Source organism: Triturus cristatus, chromosome 4_1 (genome assembly GCF_964204655.1).
Source record: "Triturus cristatus chromosome 4_1, aTriCri1.1, whole genome shotgun sequence".
NCBI lineage: Eukaryota > Metazoa > Chordata > Amphibia > Caudata > Salamandridae > Triturus > Triturus cristatus.
In genome coordinates this window covers 54,706,540-54,724,270 of record NC_140585.1, presented here as the reverse complement: position 1 = coordinate 54,724,270, position 17,731 = coordinate 54,706,540, and the positions used below count along the sequence as shown (strand labels likewise).

Sequence of the window (17,731 nt, the reverse complement as noted above, 5' to 3'; positions counted from 1 at the left end):
CATGTCTGCAGTTTTCTGTGATGTTAAGAGCGTTTCCAAATTCATCTTTCCCCAAGCTACTCGCAGGGTAAGTCATTTTTTAAGAGAAGAAATAAGTTAAGAGGTATGGTTTTGCACAATGTGGCAACTGTTTATTTTGACATGCTGGTTTAAACCTTCAGCCAATACACATAGTATATCAGCTCAGCTGAGGCGGGTTCCCTCCCACTTCAGACGTCTCTGAAAAGTTTGAGTATTGCTTTCTGAGCAAGCACGACTGAACTACTCAGATTTATGCTGTTAATATAAGGACCAAACCAACGTTGGTGACGCAATGTAGTGTAGTTCCTAGGACCCCCAGGACATGCGCATTTTGTATGACCTAAACTGAGGGCTTGGTGTCCCAACCGCTTTTAACCCCCCCCCCCACCCCCCCAGGATATGTCAGTGGTTAGACGAGCTAGCTCTACAGTGTCACTCCCACCCCCCTGTATTCTACAGTGGTTTATTTAGTCTCTGGCAACCACTGAACAGGACAACCCTGATTACTCAGAGATCGTGGAAAACAGTAGAGTACGTTTCGCTCAAACACTTGTGCTTGCTTTCTCTCAGAAAATACACAGGATGGCGATTAGGATTAGGAAGTTTCAATAAGAATTTATTGGTCCAGCGACAGCCTTCTGTAAAACATATGTGCTACAACAATCAGGAGACAGCTGCATTGGAAGTACCAATATAGTAAATAGTAGATACATTTCCACCATAGTGCTAATAAGATTAACATAAGCAGTTCAGATAAAAATAATAGCACTTGCATATTTCTTAAATGTGCACCCTAAGTAGTTTGCCTAAGTGTACGTAGCTGAGCCTGGATGTGTAGGTGTATATGTGTATCTCTAAGTGAATCTGTAGCCAGGAAACCCCTAGGGATGAACCAGCACCTCACCTGTTGGTTGAGAATGAAGGACCCCGTCTCTGCCTCGAGGATGACAGCCCGCAAGGGATGTCAGATCGCTGCGTGTTGAAGATTCAGCATGCAGGATCCCGTGTCAGCTTGGAAAGATTCTCCTCTGATTTGTAGGGCGGAGTGAGGGTCTTTTATACTAAAGTGGTCACTCTAGGGTTTTTTCTAGAATCGATGTTTCTAAAACAATCATGGGTGTTTTGAAAACAATCATAAATGTTTTGAAAACAATCACCAATGCTTTTCTAAACAAGTGCAATCATGCACAGCTGGCTGTTGGCCGTGGATGAAAAAAAAGTCATGACCAGTATACAGAATAAATCTGCCTTGCCTGTGGACATGTTTATGTACGTCAGGTACAGGTATTCTGACAGAAGACTAAGAGTCTGGTGTCGAAGAGACAGGAGCAAGCTATTAGGTAGGTCACCTGTTTAGAATCGTTATAGTCGTGTGGATGGTATAATGTATGTAAAATGGGGTATACATGATCAAACTATCCTAAAAGACATGACACATGGACCACGTAACCTGTCTGGAAAGAGTAGCAGAGGATACAGGAAAATGCAGTTTCCGAAAGTACATAAGGATTTGAGGATCAAGCATTCCGAGACCGATGCTCAAGCTTCCTATTCTTTAAGACATCTAGCTACACAGACATTTGGTCGACTGATAATCCACTGGTGTTGAAAATGTTTTGCCCAGCTGGAAATTGAGAACAGAATTCCAGGAGAACACTGCCTAGCCAAAACATCCATAGGATTTCTGTCTGAAAAGCAAACTCATGGTCAATTTTGCTGATAGGCTTATATGAGATATCAGGATTTTCAAGCCAGGCATTTAACACAATAAATACTATGTTACCATATCATAACATTTGATTATTCGCCAAAGGAGGTCTACTTATCCTTATTTCTTTTTCAATAGTCAAATTACTGGATGCTCCCCCACAGGCTTCTCATCAATAAAGCGTGGTGCATACAATGGTCAATCTACGTGTGTTCACCATTCTGTAAGACTTAGATGAAGAACCTAGGTAGCTTAAGATATTTGCCACAATAGTGACAGAGCCACAGCATTTGAGTGTGTGTCAGTTTGACTGAATTGTAAGTTGTCATTGTAATCTGTAATATTTTAATAACTACATATTATTAGTAAATCCTCATGCCCTTCTTTCTGCAGCTCCTGCGTCGCATGATGGCGACAAACAGATAGGATCCCAGGTAGAAGGAGGACACTATGAGGCCACAGTTGGAAGCAAACAGCTCACCCTCTCTCTCTCACAAAGAACCCCGAAGGCACCAGACTCAACTTCCAAGAAGGAATGAAAGATGTGGCAGCCTGGATGAGAGACATCTGCTTAAAACTGAACTTGGAGAAGACAGAGGTCCTCATCCTCGGACCCTCCCCCTCTGAGTGGGACAGCTCCTGGTGGCCCCCTGCCCTTGGAAAACCACCCACCCCGACGGACCATGCCTGGAACCTCGGCATCATTCTAGACTCCTCCCTCACATTGACCCACCAGATCAACGCCGTGGCCTCCTCCTGCTTCAACTCCTTCCGCATCTTTCGCAAGACCTTCAAGTGGATCCCCCGACTGCAGAAAGACCGTCACCCACGCACTCATAACCAGCAGATTGGACTACGGAAACGCGCTCTATGCCGGAATCAACAAAGCTCTGCTACACAAGCTCCAGACCATCCAGAACACCGCAGCCAGACTCGGAACCCCACAACATGAGCACATGACCCAGCACCTACGAGACCTCCACTGGCTCCCCATCGAGAAGAGAGTAACTTTCAAGCTACTCACCCACGCCTACAAATCCCTCCACAACATGGGACCCAAATACCTCAATGAAAGAATCTCCTTCCACATACTCAAAAGGAACCTCCGCTCTGCCGAACTTGCCCTGGGAGAGACCTCATGCATCCGCAGAACCGGAGCAGGCAGAAGAGCCTTCTCTTACCTTGCAGCAAAGACCTGGAATGAGCTCCCAGTGAGCCTCAGACGCTCACCCACTCTGAACGTGTTCAGGAAAAGCCTCAAGACCTGGCTCTTTGACTGATCCGGAGCTGCCCTCTACCCCCAGCGTCTTGAGACTCTCACGGGTGAGTAGCACGCATTATAAACCCCTGATTTATTGACTGATCGATCCCAGATAGAAGGTAGACACTATGACGCCGCAGTTAACAGCAAACAGATAGGATCCCAGGTAGAAGGTGGACACTATGACACCGCAGTCAGAAGCAAATAGATAGGATCCCAGGTAGAAGGTGGATCCTATGATGCCACCGTTGGCAGCAAACATATAGGACCCCAGGTAGAAGGTGGACAGTATGATGCTGCAGTCAGCAGCAAAGAGATAGGACCCGAAGTAGAAGGTGGAAACTATGACGCCGCAGTCGGCAGCACACAGATAGGTTCCCAGGTGGAAGGTGAACACTATGCCACTGCAGTCGCTAGCAAACAGATAGGATCCCAGGTAGAAGGTGGACACTATGACATCGCAGTCGGCAGCAAACAGACAGGATCCCAGGTAGAAGGTGGAGACTATGACACCACAGTCAACAGCAAACAGATAGATTTCCAGGTTGAAGGTGAACATTATGACGCCGCAGCCGGCAGCAAACCAATAGGATCCCAGGTAGAATGTGGTCACTATGACACCGGAGTCGGCAGCAAACAGACAGGATCCCAGGTAGAAGGTGGAGACTATGACACCACAGTCAACAGTAAACAGATAGATTTCCAGGTTGAAGGTGAACATTATGACGTCGCAGCCGGCAGTAAACAGATAGGATCTTAGGTAGAAAGTGGATAATATACCACCGCAGTCGGCAGAAAACAGATAGGATCCCAGGTGACGCCGCAGTCAGCAGCAAACAGAATGAACCCCAGGCAGAAGGTGGACACAACGATACCACAGTTGGCAGCAAACAGATAGGATCCCCAGTGACGCCGCAGTGCAGGTGGAGACTATGTCATCGCAGTCGACAGCAAAAAGATATGTTCACAGGTAGAAGGTGAACACTATGCTGCCACAGTCTGCAGCAAACCGATAGGATCTCAGGTAGAAGCTGGACACTATGATGTCGCAGTCAGCAGCAAGTGTTTGGAGACACAATGGTTTTACCTAAGTCTTTATGCAGCCTAAGCACAGCCTCGGAGGGTGGCACATTTTTTTACACAACATTTGATGCAACAGCACAGCCTTAGAGAACGGCACACTTGTTTTACACAACACCTGGTACAATGTTGCAAACTTCCAACCAAGGTTTCTAAGAAAGAACGGATTATAAAAATAAATTGGAGAATTTTGGAAGTTGGTGAGGAGAATCTATCACTACTTCCCTTTTTTTAATAGAAGTCAGAACCCCAGGAAACCTCACAACAATTACCGACATACCTGGGGCCGTTGATGTAAGTACATTAGACCATCTGCCCTAATTATGGTAGGCATTCTGACCTACTTGTTTCTCTCCAGGAACACTATGAAAAGACCGTCTATCTCAAACAGAAAACAACTAGGAACAAATGACCCAGAATCCCTTGTGGAAAGCTCTCAGTGTATCTAGTACATTATTTGTTGGTTTTACAAAAAGCAATCTCTCACTTTAGGAGTAAAACTAAAAAAAAGTCTGTTGGGCAACTGTTTGAAACATGGCAGCAACTCAGCAAACTTTAGGTGCGTTCAGAGGAGCTTCTGTCGCTCCTCTGAAGACACAGGGATAGCCAGGTCATTAGGAGAACGCTAAATATGGTGGACGGTAGCCCAACGGGGTAGTGGAAGTTGCTACGCCTGCTCCTCTGGCAGACCCTGGGTTACCTGTCAAACTATAAATGAATGGGACAGTCTTCAAATGTAACTCAAAATAGAAAAATCACTAAAGAAAGACGGGCTGGATTCAGGGTATGGTGGACAGGGCACTCTATCAAAAATGCAACAAAGCATTATACCAGCCAAACCAACGGTCCACCCACTAGCCATGTTTAGAGTTAGACGGATTGTCAGCCTTTCATAGGAAATCCTATAGGGTCTGTCGATGGAAAACTTCTCCCGAAGGAGAAAGGGCTCGCGAAGAAAACCCATCAAAAATTATTAGATAAAGAAGTGCTATATAAGAACCTTAAAAAAAAAAGTCAGTTTTGTATTTGACAAATTCATGTTTAAATCCCTTGTATGGCACACTTTGTTCAAGAACTCAACATTCTGTATTTTGTTTATGGATTATTAACAAGAGGAGTGCGAGGATACAGACATATTTTAAGCTTTCCTAAATACATCAAGTATTGATTGGGTAAAAACAGGAGTGAAGCCCAGATCTTAATTTTACAGGTAGCCCTTCTCTCTTCATTAACACAGAAGGAGACGTAGTACTATCTCAAGCAAAGAACCATCTCTCACTCTGAGAGAAGGCACACTGGGGAGAATAGTCCCTTCTAATACCACCTGTGCCTGACTCCCTGCTGAAAGCAGTCATGCTATCGAGATTTGACCCCTGTATTGCCAAATAAACTAGGCTCCTTGCTGACATTACAAATTATCCTTATAGTTTAGGGAATACATCACACTTAAGGTCTCCTTCTATACAATTAGCAAATATCATGAATTCAAATACATTTGTTGTTTTATTACACATCAAAAACATACATTTTGTATTAATATGTAAAATCTAGTCATCATTGTGCACAATTCATAGAATCATGATTGTTCTTGATGCATCATAATTTAGGTCATGTTCATGTTAAAGTAAATTGAGTTTGATCCTGGTACACACCTCTGTAGTGTGGTTTTTAAAGGCTCTTGGATGTCCATACATAGGTGGTGTTTGGATGTTTGGTCATGGATCATTAATACAGATATATAAAGTATTGGGTTTCAAATTTATTATGCCACTAATATCCGTACAAACCTCTTGTTCCTAAATATATATTGTCCAGTTTAGAACTTGTTCCTGTTGACATGAAACTAAAGTGAGTTTGACCCTGGAGCATACGCCTGTAGTGTGTTATGCATAAGGATGGGTATGCTGAAGAGTAGATTTGTTGCTGTTTCTCACTGGCTGTTTGGGGGTGTGATAATGATGGTCAGCAGCAGGAAGAACTTCCTGGACTCAGAACTTTGTTAAAATGATCCCAGTGGAAAGCATTAGTTTCTACTATCTTTGGCTACGGAAGATGTATTCTTTCTTCTGATATGCATATTATAACGATGAACACCTTCCTCTAAGCAAGGTTGGGCTATGAAAACATTGTGTATTTGGCAGCTCCAGCAACTCAAAAGTACATTACTGAAGATTCAGAATGCTACGATCTATCTTATTTGTGGTCTGAGGACGTCCCAACTGTATCACAAAGTTTCACTGTTTGCTCACGAGGCAGCACTTTTTATGTCCAGTCATTCACTGGCAGTTTATAAAACTAGGGTTTCTTTTTGCTTGTAAACACAAGCATGAATATCATTTGTGCCAAAACTCAGTATCTGTGTGTTCCTTTACTTCTGAATCCAGATTTATTTTCAAGTGCCGAGGTTCAAGAAATGTAAAGCAGGGAGTCGATAGTTCTGTACTCTAAAAGCTGGAATTCTTCACTGCTCAAGATTCCATCTTTACCTAACCGTCAAGCTTTCAGAAACCTATTAAGAACTAAACTTTTCAACAGCTCTCTCTCCGATCAAGAATTTTGCCATCATGCACTGATTCTGTCCTTTCACCAGTTAGGAGTTGGTTGGTTGGTTGGTTGGTTGATTCTCTGTAAATAAGGAACGTCTAAAATATATTCACATACAATTAAACTGACTGAGTCATTTACCTAGTCAGTGGTGAGTCAGCAAATTTCCCAAGAGTCCAGCTTGATATTGGACACCTCTGGGGGAGTGCCACTATGGTGGGCGCATTTACAGATGCATGTGATGATTGAAATGAGCATCATTTCTCCTGTTTCTGGGCTTTGGAGGTAAATGTTGTGCACTGCAAGCATTAACTCTCAGAGTTACAGGTCACATTTTCCTACTTTGACTTCTTGTGCCTTTGGTCGTTGTTCTCTAGTAGCTGTCATTGAACCAGTTGTTGCACAAAATGACAAAACACAAAATCAGCTTCAAATATTCTCCAGTCTGTGCTTGTTAAACATATTCAAGTGTGTTGTGTTTATAGGTTTTATCACTAATCCGTGTAGTTAGCAGAAAATGCTTCCCACAACTACTTCCAAATCCACTGCAATGGTATGGTTTCTTCCCTGTATGTGTTTGCTGATGTCTTCATAGAATTAATAATCGACTAAAGCCCTTCTCACATTTAGTGCACTTGAAAGGCTTTTACCCTAAGTGTGTTCGCTGATAACTCCTTAATTTTCAAGGGTCACTAAAACTACTTCCACATTCCATGCAATTATATGGAGTTTTCCCATTATTTGTTTGCTGACGTCTTTGTAGGTTTCCTAATCGAGTAAAGCTCTTAACACATTCACTGCACTTAAATGGCTTTTCCCCTGTGTGTGTTTGCTGATGACGTTGTAGCTCTTCACACATTCACTGCACTGCAATGGTTTTTCCCCTGTGTGTGTTTGCTGATGATTCCTTAATGTTGAGTAACAACTAAAACTATTTCCACATTCATTGCAATCATATGGTGTTTTCCCAGTGTGTCTTCGCTGGTGGCTTCGTAGGTTTGATACATTATTGAACCTCTTTATACATTCACTGCATCGGAATGGCTTTTCCCCTGTGTGTGTTCAATTATGTTTTTGTAGGTCTGATGACCCAATAAAGCTCTCCATACATTCACTGCACTGGAATGGCTTTTCCCCCGTGTGTGTTCGCTGACGTATTTGGAGTTGTGATAACCGACTAAAGCTCTTTACCCATTCACGGCACTGTAATGGCTTTTCCCCTGTGTGTGTTCGCTGATGAATCCTGAGATTTGAGGAATCACTAAAACTACTTCCACATTCATTGCAATGGTATGGGTTTCCCCAATGTGTGTGTTTTTTTAAAATTTGTTTTTATTTGTAACAGTGCATCATATCACATCATGAACATTTGTCGTTTATATATTATTTTGTGGCAATCCTTCTTTCGTATTTGTTTTTCCACATGACAATGTACTGCATCCTGCACTCACATAGTGGATTACTATATACTGGAATGCACTTTAAAATGTTTATAGTAATCATAGATCATAACCAGGAAAAAATGAAACCACCCCATCCTCTCCTGGCAGCAACCAGCAGCATTACTACTTGTTGTATGAGCATTCAGGCCAACTGACATAACTGACTTAAGGTGTGTTTGAGAGGGCTGTTAGCATTTTCTGTGTTGCATACCGGCGAAGTGTGGGTGAGTGGTATGTTCGTTTATGTTTTTGTAGGTCCAATAACCAACTGAAACTCTTCACACATTCACTGCAATTGTATGGTTTTTCTCCTTTGTGTGTTTGCTGATGTCTTTGAAGAATTGATAACTGACTGAATCTCTTCAGACATTCATTGCAGTTTTATAGTTTTTCCCCAGTATGCGTTCGCTGATGTTTTTGGAGTTGTGATAACTGACTGAAGCTCTTCACACATTCAGTGCAATGGTATGGTTTTTCCCCTGTATGTGTTCGCTGATGAATCCTGAGATTTGAGGATTGACTAAAACTACTTCCACATTCATTACAATGGTATGGTTTTTCCCCAGTGTGTGTTCGCTGATGTACTTGGAGCTCTAATAACCGACTGAAGCTCTTCACACATTCACTGCAATCGTATGGCTTTTCTCCTGTGTGTGTTCGCTGATGGCTTTGAAGATTTGATATATGACTGAATCTCTTCCCACATTCATTGCAATGGTATGGTTTTTCCCCCGTGTGTATTCGTTTATGTACTTGAAGGTCTAATAACCGACTAAAGCTCTTCACACATTCACTGCAATGGTATGGCTTTTCCCCTGTGTGTGTACGCTGATGTGTTTGGAGGTGTGATAACTGACTAAAGCTCTTTACACATTCCTTGCAACTGTTTGGTTTTTCCCCTGTGTGTGCTCGTTGATGAACTTGGAGGTGTGATAATCGACTAAAGCGCTTTACACATTCATTACAACTATATGGTTTTTCCTCTGTGTGTGTTCGCTGATGACTTTTAAGATTTGATAACTGACTGAATCTCTTCAGACATTCATTGCAATGGTATGGTTTTTCCCCTGTATGTGTTCGCTGATGTATTTGGAGGTGTGATAACTGACTAAAGCTCTTCACACATTCACTGCACTTGAATGGCTTTTCCCCAGTGTGTGTTCGCTGATGAACTTGGAGGAGTGATAACCGACTAAAGCTCTTCACACATTCACTGCACTGGAATGGCTTTTCCGCAGTGTGTGTTCGCTGATGAACTTGGAGGAGTGATAAATGACTGAAGCTCTTCACACATTCAGTGCAATGGTACGGTTTTTCCCCAGTGTGTGTTCGCTGATGTAATTGGAGATGTGATAATCGACTGAAGCTCTTCACACATTCACTGCAATGGTATGGTTTTTCTCCTGTGTGTGTTTGCTGATGTCTTTGAAGAATTGATAACTGACTGAATGCCTTCACACATTCATTGCAATGGTATGGTTTTTCCCCTGTGTGTGTTCGCTGATGAACTTGGAGTTGTGATAACTGACTAAAGCTCTTTACACATTCATTGCAATGGTATGGTTTTTCCCCTGTGTGTGTTCGCTGATGAACTTGGAGTTGTGATAACTGACTAAAGCTCTTTACACATTCATTGCAATGGTATTGTTTACCCCCTGTGTGTGTTCGTTGATGAACTTGGGGGTGTGATAACCGACTAAAGCTCTTTACACGATCACTGCACTTGAATGGTTTTTCCCCTGTGTGCGTTTGCTGAGGGTGCTTTAGTTCTGGTGACAAACTGAAGCTCTTGCTGCATGTGTCGGATACTTCTCCCTTGGTTAGCGTCTTTGAGTAGGATAAATATTTGTCCACATCCCATGACTGTGCTTCCTGATGGGCCATAATGACTGGTTAAACACTTGTATTACTCCCATATAACCTGTATTTTATGTGGTATTTTGCAGGTTTGCTTCCCAGTTTAACTATAAAGTACACTGGTCCCCAAATATCGGTCACATTCATAATGTGTGTAAGGCTTCTTTGTGGGCGATAGGTTCTCTAAACTGGATGAGGATTTTCACAGTTATGGATAAAGATCAAAACTGAGACATCAGTTTGTATTTTAGACAGCAGAACTCCTCTTTCCTTTACCCTTCAGTTGTCCGGCTCTTCTCCATTGTGCTTTTCTCTTGCTCCTGTGGTTTGGCCAGAAAGAGTTTACAATACACCTAGTGCACTGAATGGTGGTCTGCCATCATTACAGAAAGCAGAGCAATGCTGTATCCACCTCATACCGAACACATGATCAAAGCTGGTGGTGGAGGCCTGTGGTTTCTCAGTGTTGTTGCCTTACTTTTCTAGAGGTCATTCTTTATCCTGTTGCGTGGAGGTGCACAGCTCAGACTCTTGCATCCACTGAACTGCTCTTAACGGCTTCTTTCAGGATCTGTCAGTTTATGTTTAGGTTCCTCAGTCTCTGACTGTGCAGATCTTTTCCTGAATATTGGAGCTCATATTTTCTAATGCTGTTTTTAGATTTGCACGATTACTGCCATTCACAATCAATTGTGCATTCAAGGCTGGTTTCCTGTTGGATGTAAAGAGATTTAAAATTACTAAATGGAAATGTAAGAAAATGTGAATACACAATATTTAACTACTTGTAAAGGACAGCTCTTCTTTACCGTTGTTGAAAGTTACCAATAGATATTTCCCCATACACAGGTATTTAACTAAATCTTTTATTGAATATGTCACTCTTACTTCAGAAAAGGAGGTGATTTTTCAGTGTTCATAGAGTAACTTAGCACAGAAAGAGCACACATGGAGCACCCCCTTGCTAGAGGTACAGCATGGTCAAGATTTAATTTAAACCAGAAGGGATTAGGGGGGCGTGGTCAACATGGTGACCGAGTGAGATGTCTCTCCTCGTCGTTCCTGCGCCGCTGCCTGGCCTGCCGTCTCCTAAGCTTGTTAACATCCCCAAAACTCAACTGGATAGCGCCGGAACTCGGGGGCAACGACGGCACACCACAGTAGTTCGCTCGACTCCAGCCGACCCCCCTGGGAGGAGTTAGAACGGAGGGAGTGGTGAGGCCTGGCATGGCCGGAGCTAGTGCCCCAGACAGCGCCGCAGGTGCAGCACAGACGTACAACAACAGCAGGTGGCCGGGAATCAGCTTCCACGGGTCCCGCCACACCTGCCTGGAACCCCCAACCTGGGCAGCCTTGAGCTGGTGCCTGCTGGGGCACTCTGATTACGGGGCGCGGGTCTGATGGGGCCTAGAGTAACGCCCAGGATTGGCCTACTAAAAGAACTTTGAGCTGTCTGTCCTGCGGCGCAGCTACGTCAGAGCCAGCGTGGGGAGGACGGAGTCTCAATCTTTCCTTAGGCGATCCGGGTGACCACTGGATCAGAGAAGAAGACCCCTCCCCCTAGCGTGGCGCTGTGGGGGCCCAAGAGACTTTCAGCAGAGCAGGCAGGACGGCCCTAAACTCAGCGCCGAAGGGCGGCCTGGGATACACAGACTCACGCCAGGGGGGCCAGGATGACCACCGCTAGGCCAAAGAAAGATAGATCGCTCAGACACATGCTCACTATATCCACCAGGTGGGCTCTGGGCCCTGGTGCGCAAGCCACCCACCAGAAGACAGAAGATGGCGAGACAGAGGAACCTGAGACTCGGGCCTTCCTTGAATCATTATTTGTGTTTCTCCGCGAGGACCTACAGGAGGTCAAAAAAGACTTATATAGCGATATCGGAGTCCTACGGAAGGACGTGGATGAGATGGGGGAAAGAGTCACCACACTGGAGGAACAGGGCGGTAGCCACGTCGAAGAGGTGGAAATGCTTCAACAGGAAGTCCTCCTGGGCCAACAGTTAGACCAGCAGGCGCACACTGAGGACCGGGAGAAAAGATCCTGCCGCAATATTATTCGCGCCTGAGGTGTGCCGTCTAAAGCCGAAGGCCCGGATATCAAAGACTTCCTCACTAATCTATTCTGCTTCATTCTAGATGCCGACTCTGCCCTTGAAATCAAAATGCTGCACGCTTACCGGGTGGGTCCCAAGCAATCGGGGAACGTCCCTCCAGCAGACATATTGGTCTACCTCCAAGACTACGAACTGAAGGAAGACATCTTGAGGAAAGTGAGGGAGAAAAACCCTATTAGTTATCAGAATCAGTCAGTGACTCTCTATCAGGATCTGGCGGCTTCTACACTTCAGAAAAGGAGCACCTTCCGGCCAGCAACAGCGTTCCTACGCAGGGAGAATATAGTTTATTCCTGGGGTCCCCCCTTTCGACTAATTTTTTGCTGGGATGGTCGCCTGCTGCAACTGGCTTCCTTTGAGGAGACATGCAAGGTCTTGGGTCTGGACCCGACGGAGGGTGAGCGCCTGGAACAGGGGTATAGACACATTGCCACAGAACAAGCGCATTGGCGCTCCATGGGCCCTAAAACTAAAATCACCACACCAGTTCCTGACACTATCGCCAAGGGCCAACAGGAAGCGGTGAACTCGCTGCCCAAAGCTTTGACGCAACGGGACCCTTCTTGATGCATTTGGGGATATCTCTTTGAACGCTCACTGGGGTAGCATTTCTAGTCCCTCGCTCCTTCACGGGCTCCATTCGGGACAAAATAACTTAAATAAAGGGCCTCTGTTAGCCTTCCGGGTATCGATAGGAACATGGTCTGGGGTGGTAGCTTCTTTATATGCACCAAATGAGGGTCAGGAAACATTCATCCACAATGCATTGGCGAAAACATTAGTCACACACAACAGAAACGTTCTCATTGGAAGGGATTTTAATTTGGTACCCAATAAAGAGCTGGATGGGTCCACTTCTAGATATGGGCACTCCGGCTCCCTTTCCACTGGGGGCTGCAGGGCTCTTCAGAGCTTGGGTCTTAGTGACATATGGAGAAGTCGACATCCCCAGGAACGGGCGTACTTTTACTATTCACATGCTCATAAAACTTATGCCAGATTCGATCTTTTTCTAGGCTCCGCCGAGGAGTTGCCCTTTACTTCTTCAATCAATATTCTTCCTGACTCATTATCAGACCACTCAGCAGTCCAGTTGTCCCTTGATATTCCCACTGCCTTAGCCCCTAGATGCATGTGGCAGCTACGGGACACATTACTTTTGCGCGCAGAAACGGTTCAGCGAATAGACCATTCTATTGCGGAGTATCTGACTTTTAATGACACCCCTGAAGATGCTACCCCCACTTTATGGGAGGCTCTCAAAACTGTTCTCCGTGGTGAGTTTATAGCGATATCCGTGGCTGACAACAAAACGCGTGCGTAAAAAAGGGAACAACTTGCGGAACGGGTCAGGGAATTGGAGGGCATACATAATCGCACCAGAGCCCCACGGGACTGGAGACAACTATGCAGCCCGCGCCCAACAGGCTAGCATTGATTTGGATAAGGCCGAATATGCCGTTTTGTGTCTCTGGCATAATTACTATGTGGGGGCGATCAGTGTGGACGCTTACTAGCAGCTTGCCTGCACCTTGTCGAGAAGGCTTTGAGGATTCCGAACCATTATATGTTTCTCTGAGTTGACGGCGAGCAAGCCTTTGATAGGGTGCACTGGCCCTTTCTTGAGCGGGTGCTGATTCATTTTGGGGTGCCGGGGAGGTTCCGCACCTGGGTTCTGAACTGTTACCACTTTCCTTTGGCTTCAGTGAGGGCGCATGGTCTTCTGTCCTCACCATTCCCTATTTGTAGAGGGACCCGGCAGGGCTGCCCAATGTCCCCACTTCTGTTTGCTCGGTTCATGGAGCCATTCACGCAGAGGGTCCGTGACTCTGCCGATATACGAGGTGTGACATTCGGAGGGGAAGAACATAAAATTAGCCTCTATTCAGACAATGTCTCAGCATCACTGCATTCTCTCCCCGCTTTCTTAGCGGAGGTTGATACATTCGGCGTGGCGTCTGGCTTTAAAATGTATCTATCTAAGTCACATGCTCTGAGCATATCACTATTCCCAGACCACGTTGCCACTGAAGTAAACCAATTTCCACTTACCTGGGAGCGGGAGGCGATACTTTATCTTAGAGTGCGGATTGCACCGTCCCTGCAAAAGACCGCTCTTATAAATCACCGCGTTTTGCTTAAGCGAATCAAAATGGAACTGGGGCGGTGGTCAAGATATCCTATCTCCTGGTTGGGGAGAATCGCGGCCATCAAAATGACTATATTACCCCAGATACTGTATGTTTTTCAGGCCCTCCCACTTGTGCCTTCCGCGGGAATGATACACAAAATACAAACCGAAACTCATCGCTTCATACGGGCTGGGAAGAAACCGGGGATGAGAAAAGAACAGAGCTACCTCCCCGCCTCTATGGGCGGTCTTGGAATTCCTAATTTACACCTCTATTTCCAAGCGACTCAAATGAGATTCTTAAGTGAATGGAATAAGGCAGAGTCTGAGCGACGGTGGCTATTTCAGGATAGGGCAGTGGCCAGCACCTCGCTATGGAAGATTCCTTTCCTGAGGAACGCGCATCGACCCAAGAGTCTCTATCTGTCCCCGATCATTAAACCCATTATGACGGCATGGGACTTTTGCGGAGTCGTTCATGGTCTCACCTCATTCCCATCCCCTTTGACGCCCCTTTTTGATAACCCTGATTTCACGCCCGAGATGCTTCCTGGAGCGTTTCCCAAATGGAGGCTTTTCAGCTGTTGCTCCATGGGTCACATGATAGACAGCGACGGGATAATGCCGTTTTCTCAGATATGTTCTGACTTTAATCTAGGCATCAGAACAGCTACAGTATCTACAGCTCAGACATTGGCTGTCCCACCCCTCTAACAGCGCCAACAAGCAACGAGTGCTCAAAACATATGAGAGATGGCTGGTCACAAATACTTCTACCAAAGGTCCGATCTCAACACTCTACTCCCTTCTGGTACAGAGCACAGCCCACACATATAAAACTAACCAAGCTCGATGGGAAGGTGAACTGGGGAGGTCTTTGACATCAAAGGAATGGGAAAGTATCTACTATAGATCCCGTCACACAGCCACACACGCAGCCTTAACTGAAGCACTTAGGAAGATCTCTTCGTACTGGTACCTCACCCCAGAACATCTATACAAGATGGACCCATCTAAGAGTCCCAACTGCTGGAGGGGCTGCCAGGCAACTAGCTCACTGGTCCACCTAGTATGCGATTGTCCATTGATCGGCACCTATTGGTCACAAGTCCTAGATGAGGTCAACCAACATTTCGACACAGAGCTTCCAAGATTCTCTGCCTACATTCTCCTTGGTTTGCCTAACCCCTTGACGTATCCTTTGAAATCGCTGAGGGGCAGGAAAATGGGCATTGCGCTGGGGGTGGCCGTGCAGAACGTCCTATCACACTGGGGCACACCACGCATTCCTACCCACTTAGGTTGACTCCAACGCCTTTGGTTTATGCTCGGGATGGAAAACCTCTCAGCCGCCTCTAACTCAGGAGGGAAAGATTTCCAAGATCTTTGGAAGCCTTTCATAGCCCTTTTATCCCGAGAGTTTAGGGGGTTGACCTGCCCTCACTACCTATGGGTCTTAAGGCTCACAAGCACACCCTCTGGTTTGAAATTCAGCCACAGTTGAATCAGACGATAACTGCAGTGGAACTGCGTATGACACAGAAGAGGTATGGCGGAGGAGGGTGGAAAGGGGAGGAGTGTACAGTTCTGGTTTCCCTTTTTATTCGGCCGATGGGATAGCATACCACTTTCTATGTAAGAAATATGATTTGACCTATATTGTTGTGTAGTGTTATTTTATTACAACATACTAATAAAACAGTTAAATCATAAAGAAGGGATTGTGGAAAAAGAGATGGATCAGGATGTGCTGCTGTCACTTCAGTTTCAGGAAGTGTATAACAAAGGTAACCCTTTCAAGAACTATATGACAAAGAAAACTCTTCATGAAGTATATAATAAAGGTAAATCATTAGGAAATATATAACAAAGGGAACGCTTCAGGTAGTATATAATAAAGGTAACGATTCAGTAAGTATATAATAAAGGTAAAGCTTCTGGAAGTATATAACAAATGTAGCTCTATTCACGCTCTTCTTGACAATACTTTTCAGTTCACACTGGAGCAGCTGAAGTTCCAACTCCTGTCTTCACTTTTCTGTTTGTTAAGTTATCTTTGCCACTTACCTGGGGTTGGTTCAACCATTTGTTGGAAGATTGCAGCATTTATTATAGAGATTCCATCACAGCCAGTAATATACCTGTGATATCTCTGCTGCCAATACGTGTCTGCTTTTTGTCTTTTTCTACCTTACCATGGTATCTGACTTAATGTTTTCCGTTTGGTGCCAGCATGCTACTTTGCGGGTGGTTGTGGCTTTGGCAGAGTGGGACAAGATGTCCGTTGCTTGGATGACTGGAGGCCCCCCCGCTTGGAGTTTTATTACGTAGCCTCCCAGTTGCAATATGAGGTCCACTGACTGGACAACAAGGATAATTCGGAGAAACGTCTCTTGGTGGGGACGTGTGGAGACCGCCCGCCAGTCGAGCTCTTGATGCTTGGGCGCAATGCCCCCAAGGATTCTCCATACATTGTGCAACATGTAGCCGCAGTATGGGATGATGTGGTGCGCCGGGTGGTATGCTCTGGATATGCCCTTGTGGGTGCTACGCCCCTTTGTCAATATAGCTAACTTCATGTGGGTGCGCCGCTGGAGGGAAGGAGGATGCCAGGCATTGGGCAACCTCTATGTAGACTGGAAATTTATCACCCGTGAGGAAGTAAATGTCATCTTCAGTTTAGAGAGGGGTCAAATCCTGCAATATGAAAAGAAATCTAGTGCAGCCCGAGAGATTTGGCCCATGTTTTCTGATAAGCCCCCACCCCGACACATTGAAAATAATGCTACATATGGCACCAGGTTGGCGGTTGGTCTCCCACCTTTATAGCGCTCTGAGGGACGACCTGCAGAGTGAGGGGCTTAGGACTCAAGCAAATCGGGATGCGCTCGTAGATAAACTCCTAACAGAGGGCGAATGGAGGAATGCCCATGAGGGGGTGCAGAAGGTTAGCACTAACACATGGTTTAAGCTACTTCAATATAACGTAGTACATCACGTATACCTCACTCCACAAACGCTGCACATAATATACACATATTATAGGCGTGTTGAGCCCTAAGGTATTGAAATTGGTCAAGTACAGTGGAGAACCCCTCCTCCTTCTGGACATCCTCCCATGCATAGACCACACCACCATGAATGAATGAATGAGAATGAAATAAAATTTATAAACGCGCAACTAAGCCCGGAGGCATCAAGGCGCCTAACAAAGAAAATCATAAAAAGGCAAATCCAGAGCTAGGGATAGGCTTTGGCAAATAGCCACGTCTTGAGGGCCTTCCTAAAAACTTGTTTTGAGGGAAGGGATTTGATCTCAACCGGCAGAGTGTTCCACAACTTCGGGGCCAGGGTTGAAAAAGCTCTGCCACCCCACCTAGCTCTACGAACACGGGGAACTGACAGCAAGAATTTATTAGCGGAACGCAGATGTCTGGAGAGGGTGTAAGGGACCAAAAGATCCCTTAGGCTTCCAGAACTAGTTGAGGACAGAGCCCCATAGATCAGACAAAGGGACTTAAATGAAATTCTAGCCTCAATTGGAAGCCAGGGCAGAGTCTTTCTAGC

General features: G+C 45.3%; 1 protein-coding gene across 1 annotated transcript in view; it reads right to left on the bottom strand.

Annotated features, from left to right (window-relative positions):
- Nucleotides 1-5,558: 5,558 nt before the first annotated feature.
- Nucleotides 5,559-17,731, bottom strand: part of LOC146839464 (uncharacterized) — a 78,311-nt gene continuing 66,138 nt past the window's right edge. Inside the window, exon 2 of the mRNA XM_085651513.1 lies at nt 5,559-10,625. Coding sequence (XP_085507639.1) covers nt 8,438-9,940 — 1,503 coding nt within the window. The 5' untranslated portion in view covers nt 9,941-10,625 and the 3' untranslated portion in view covers nt 5,559-8,437. The remainder of the gene's footprint in view (nt 10,626-17,731) is intronic.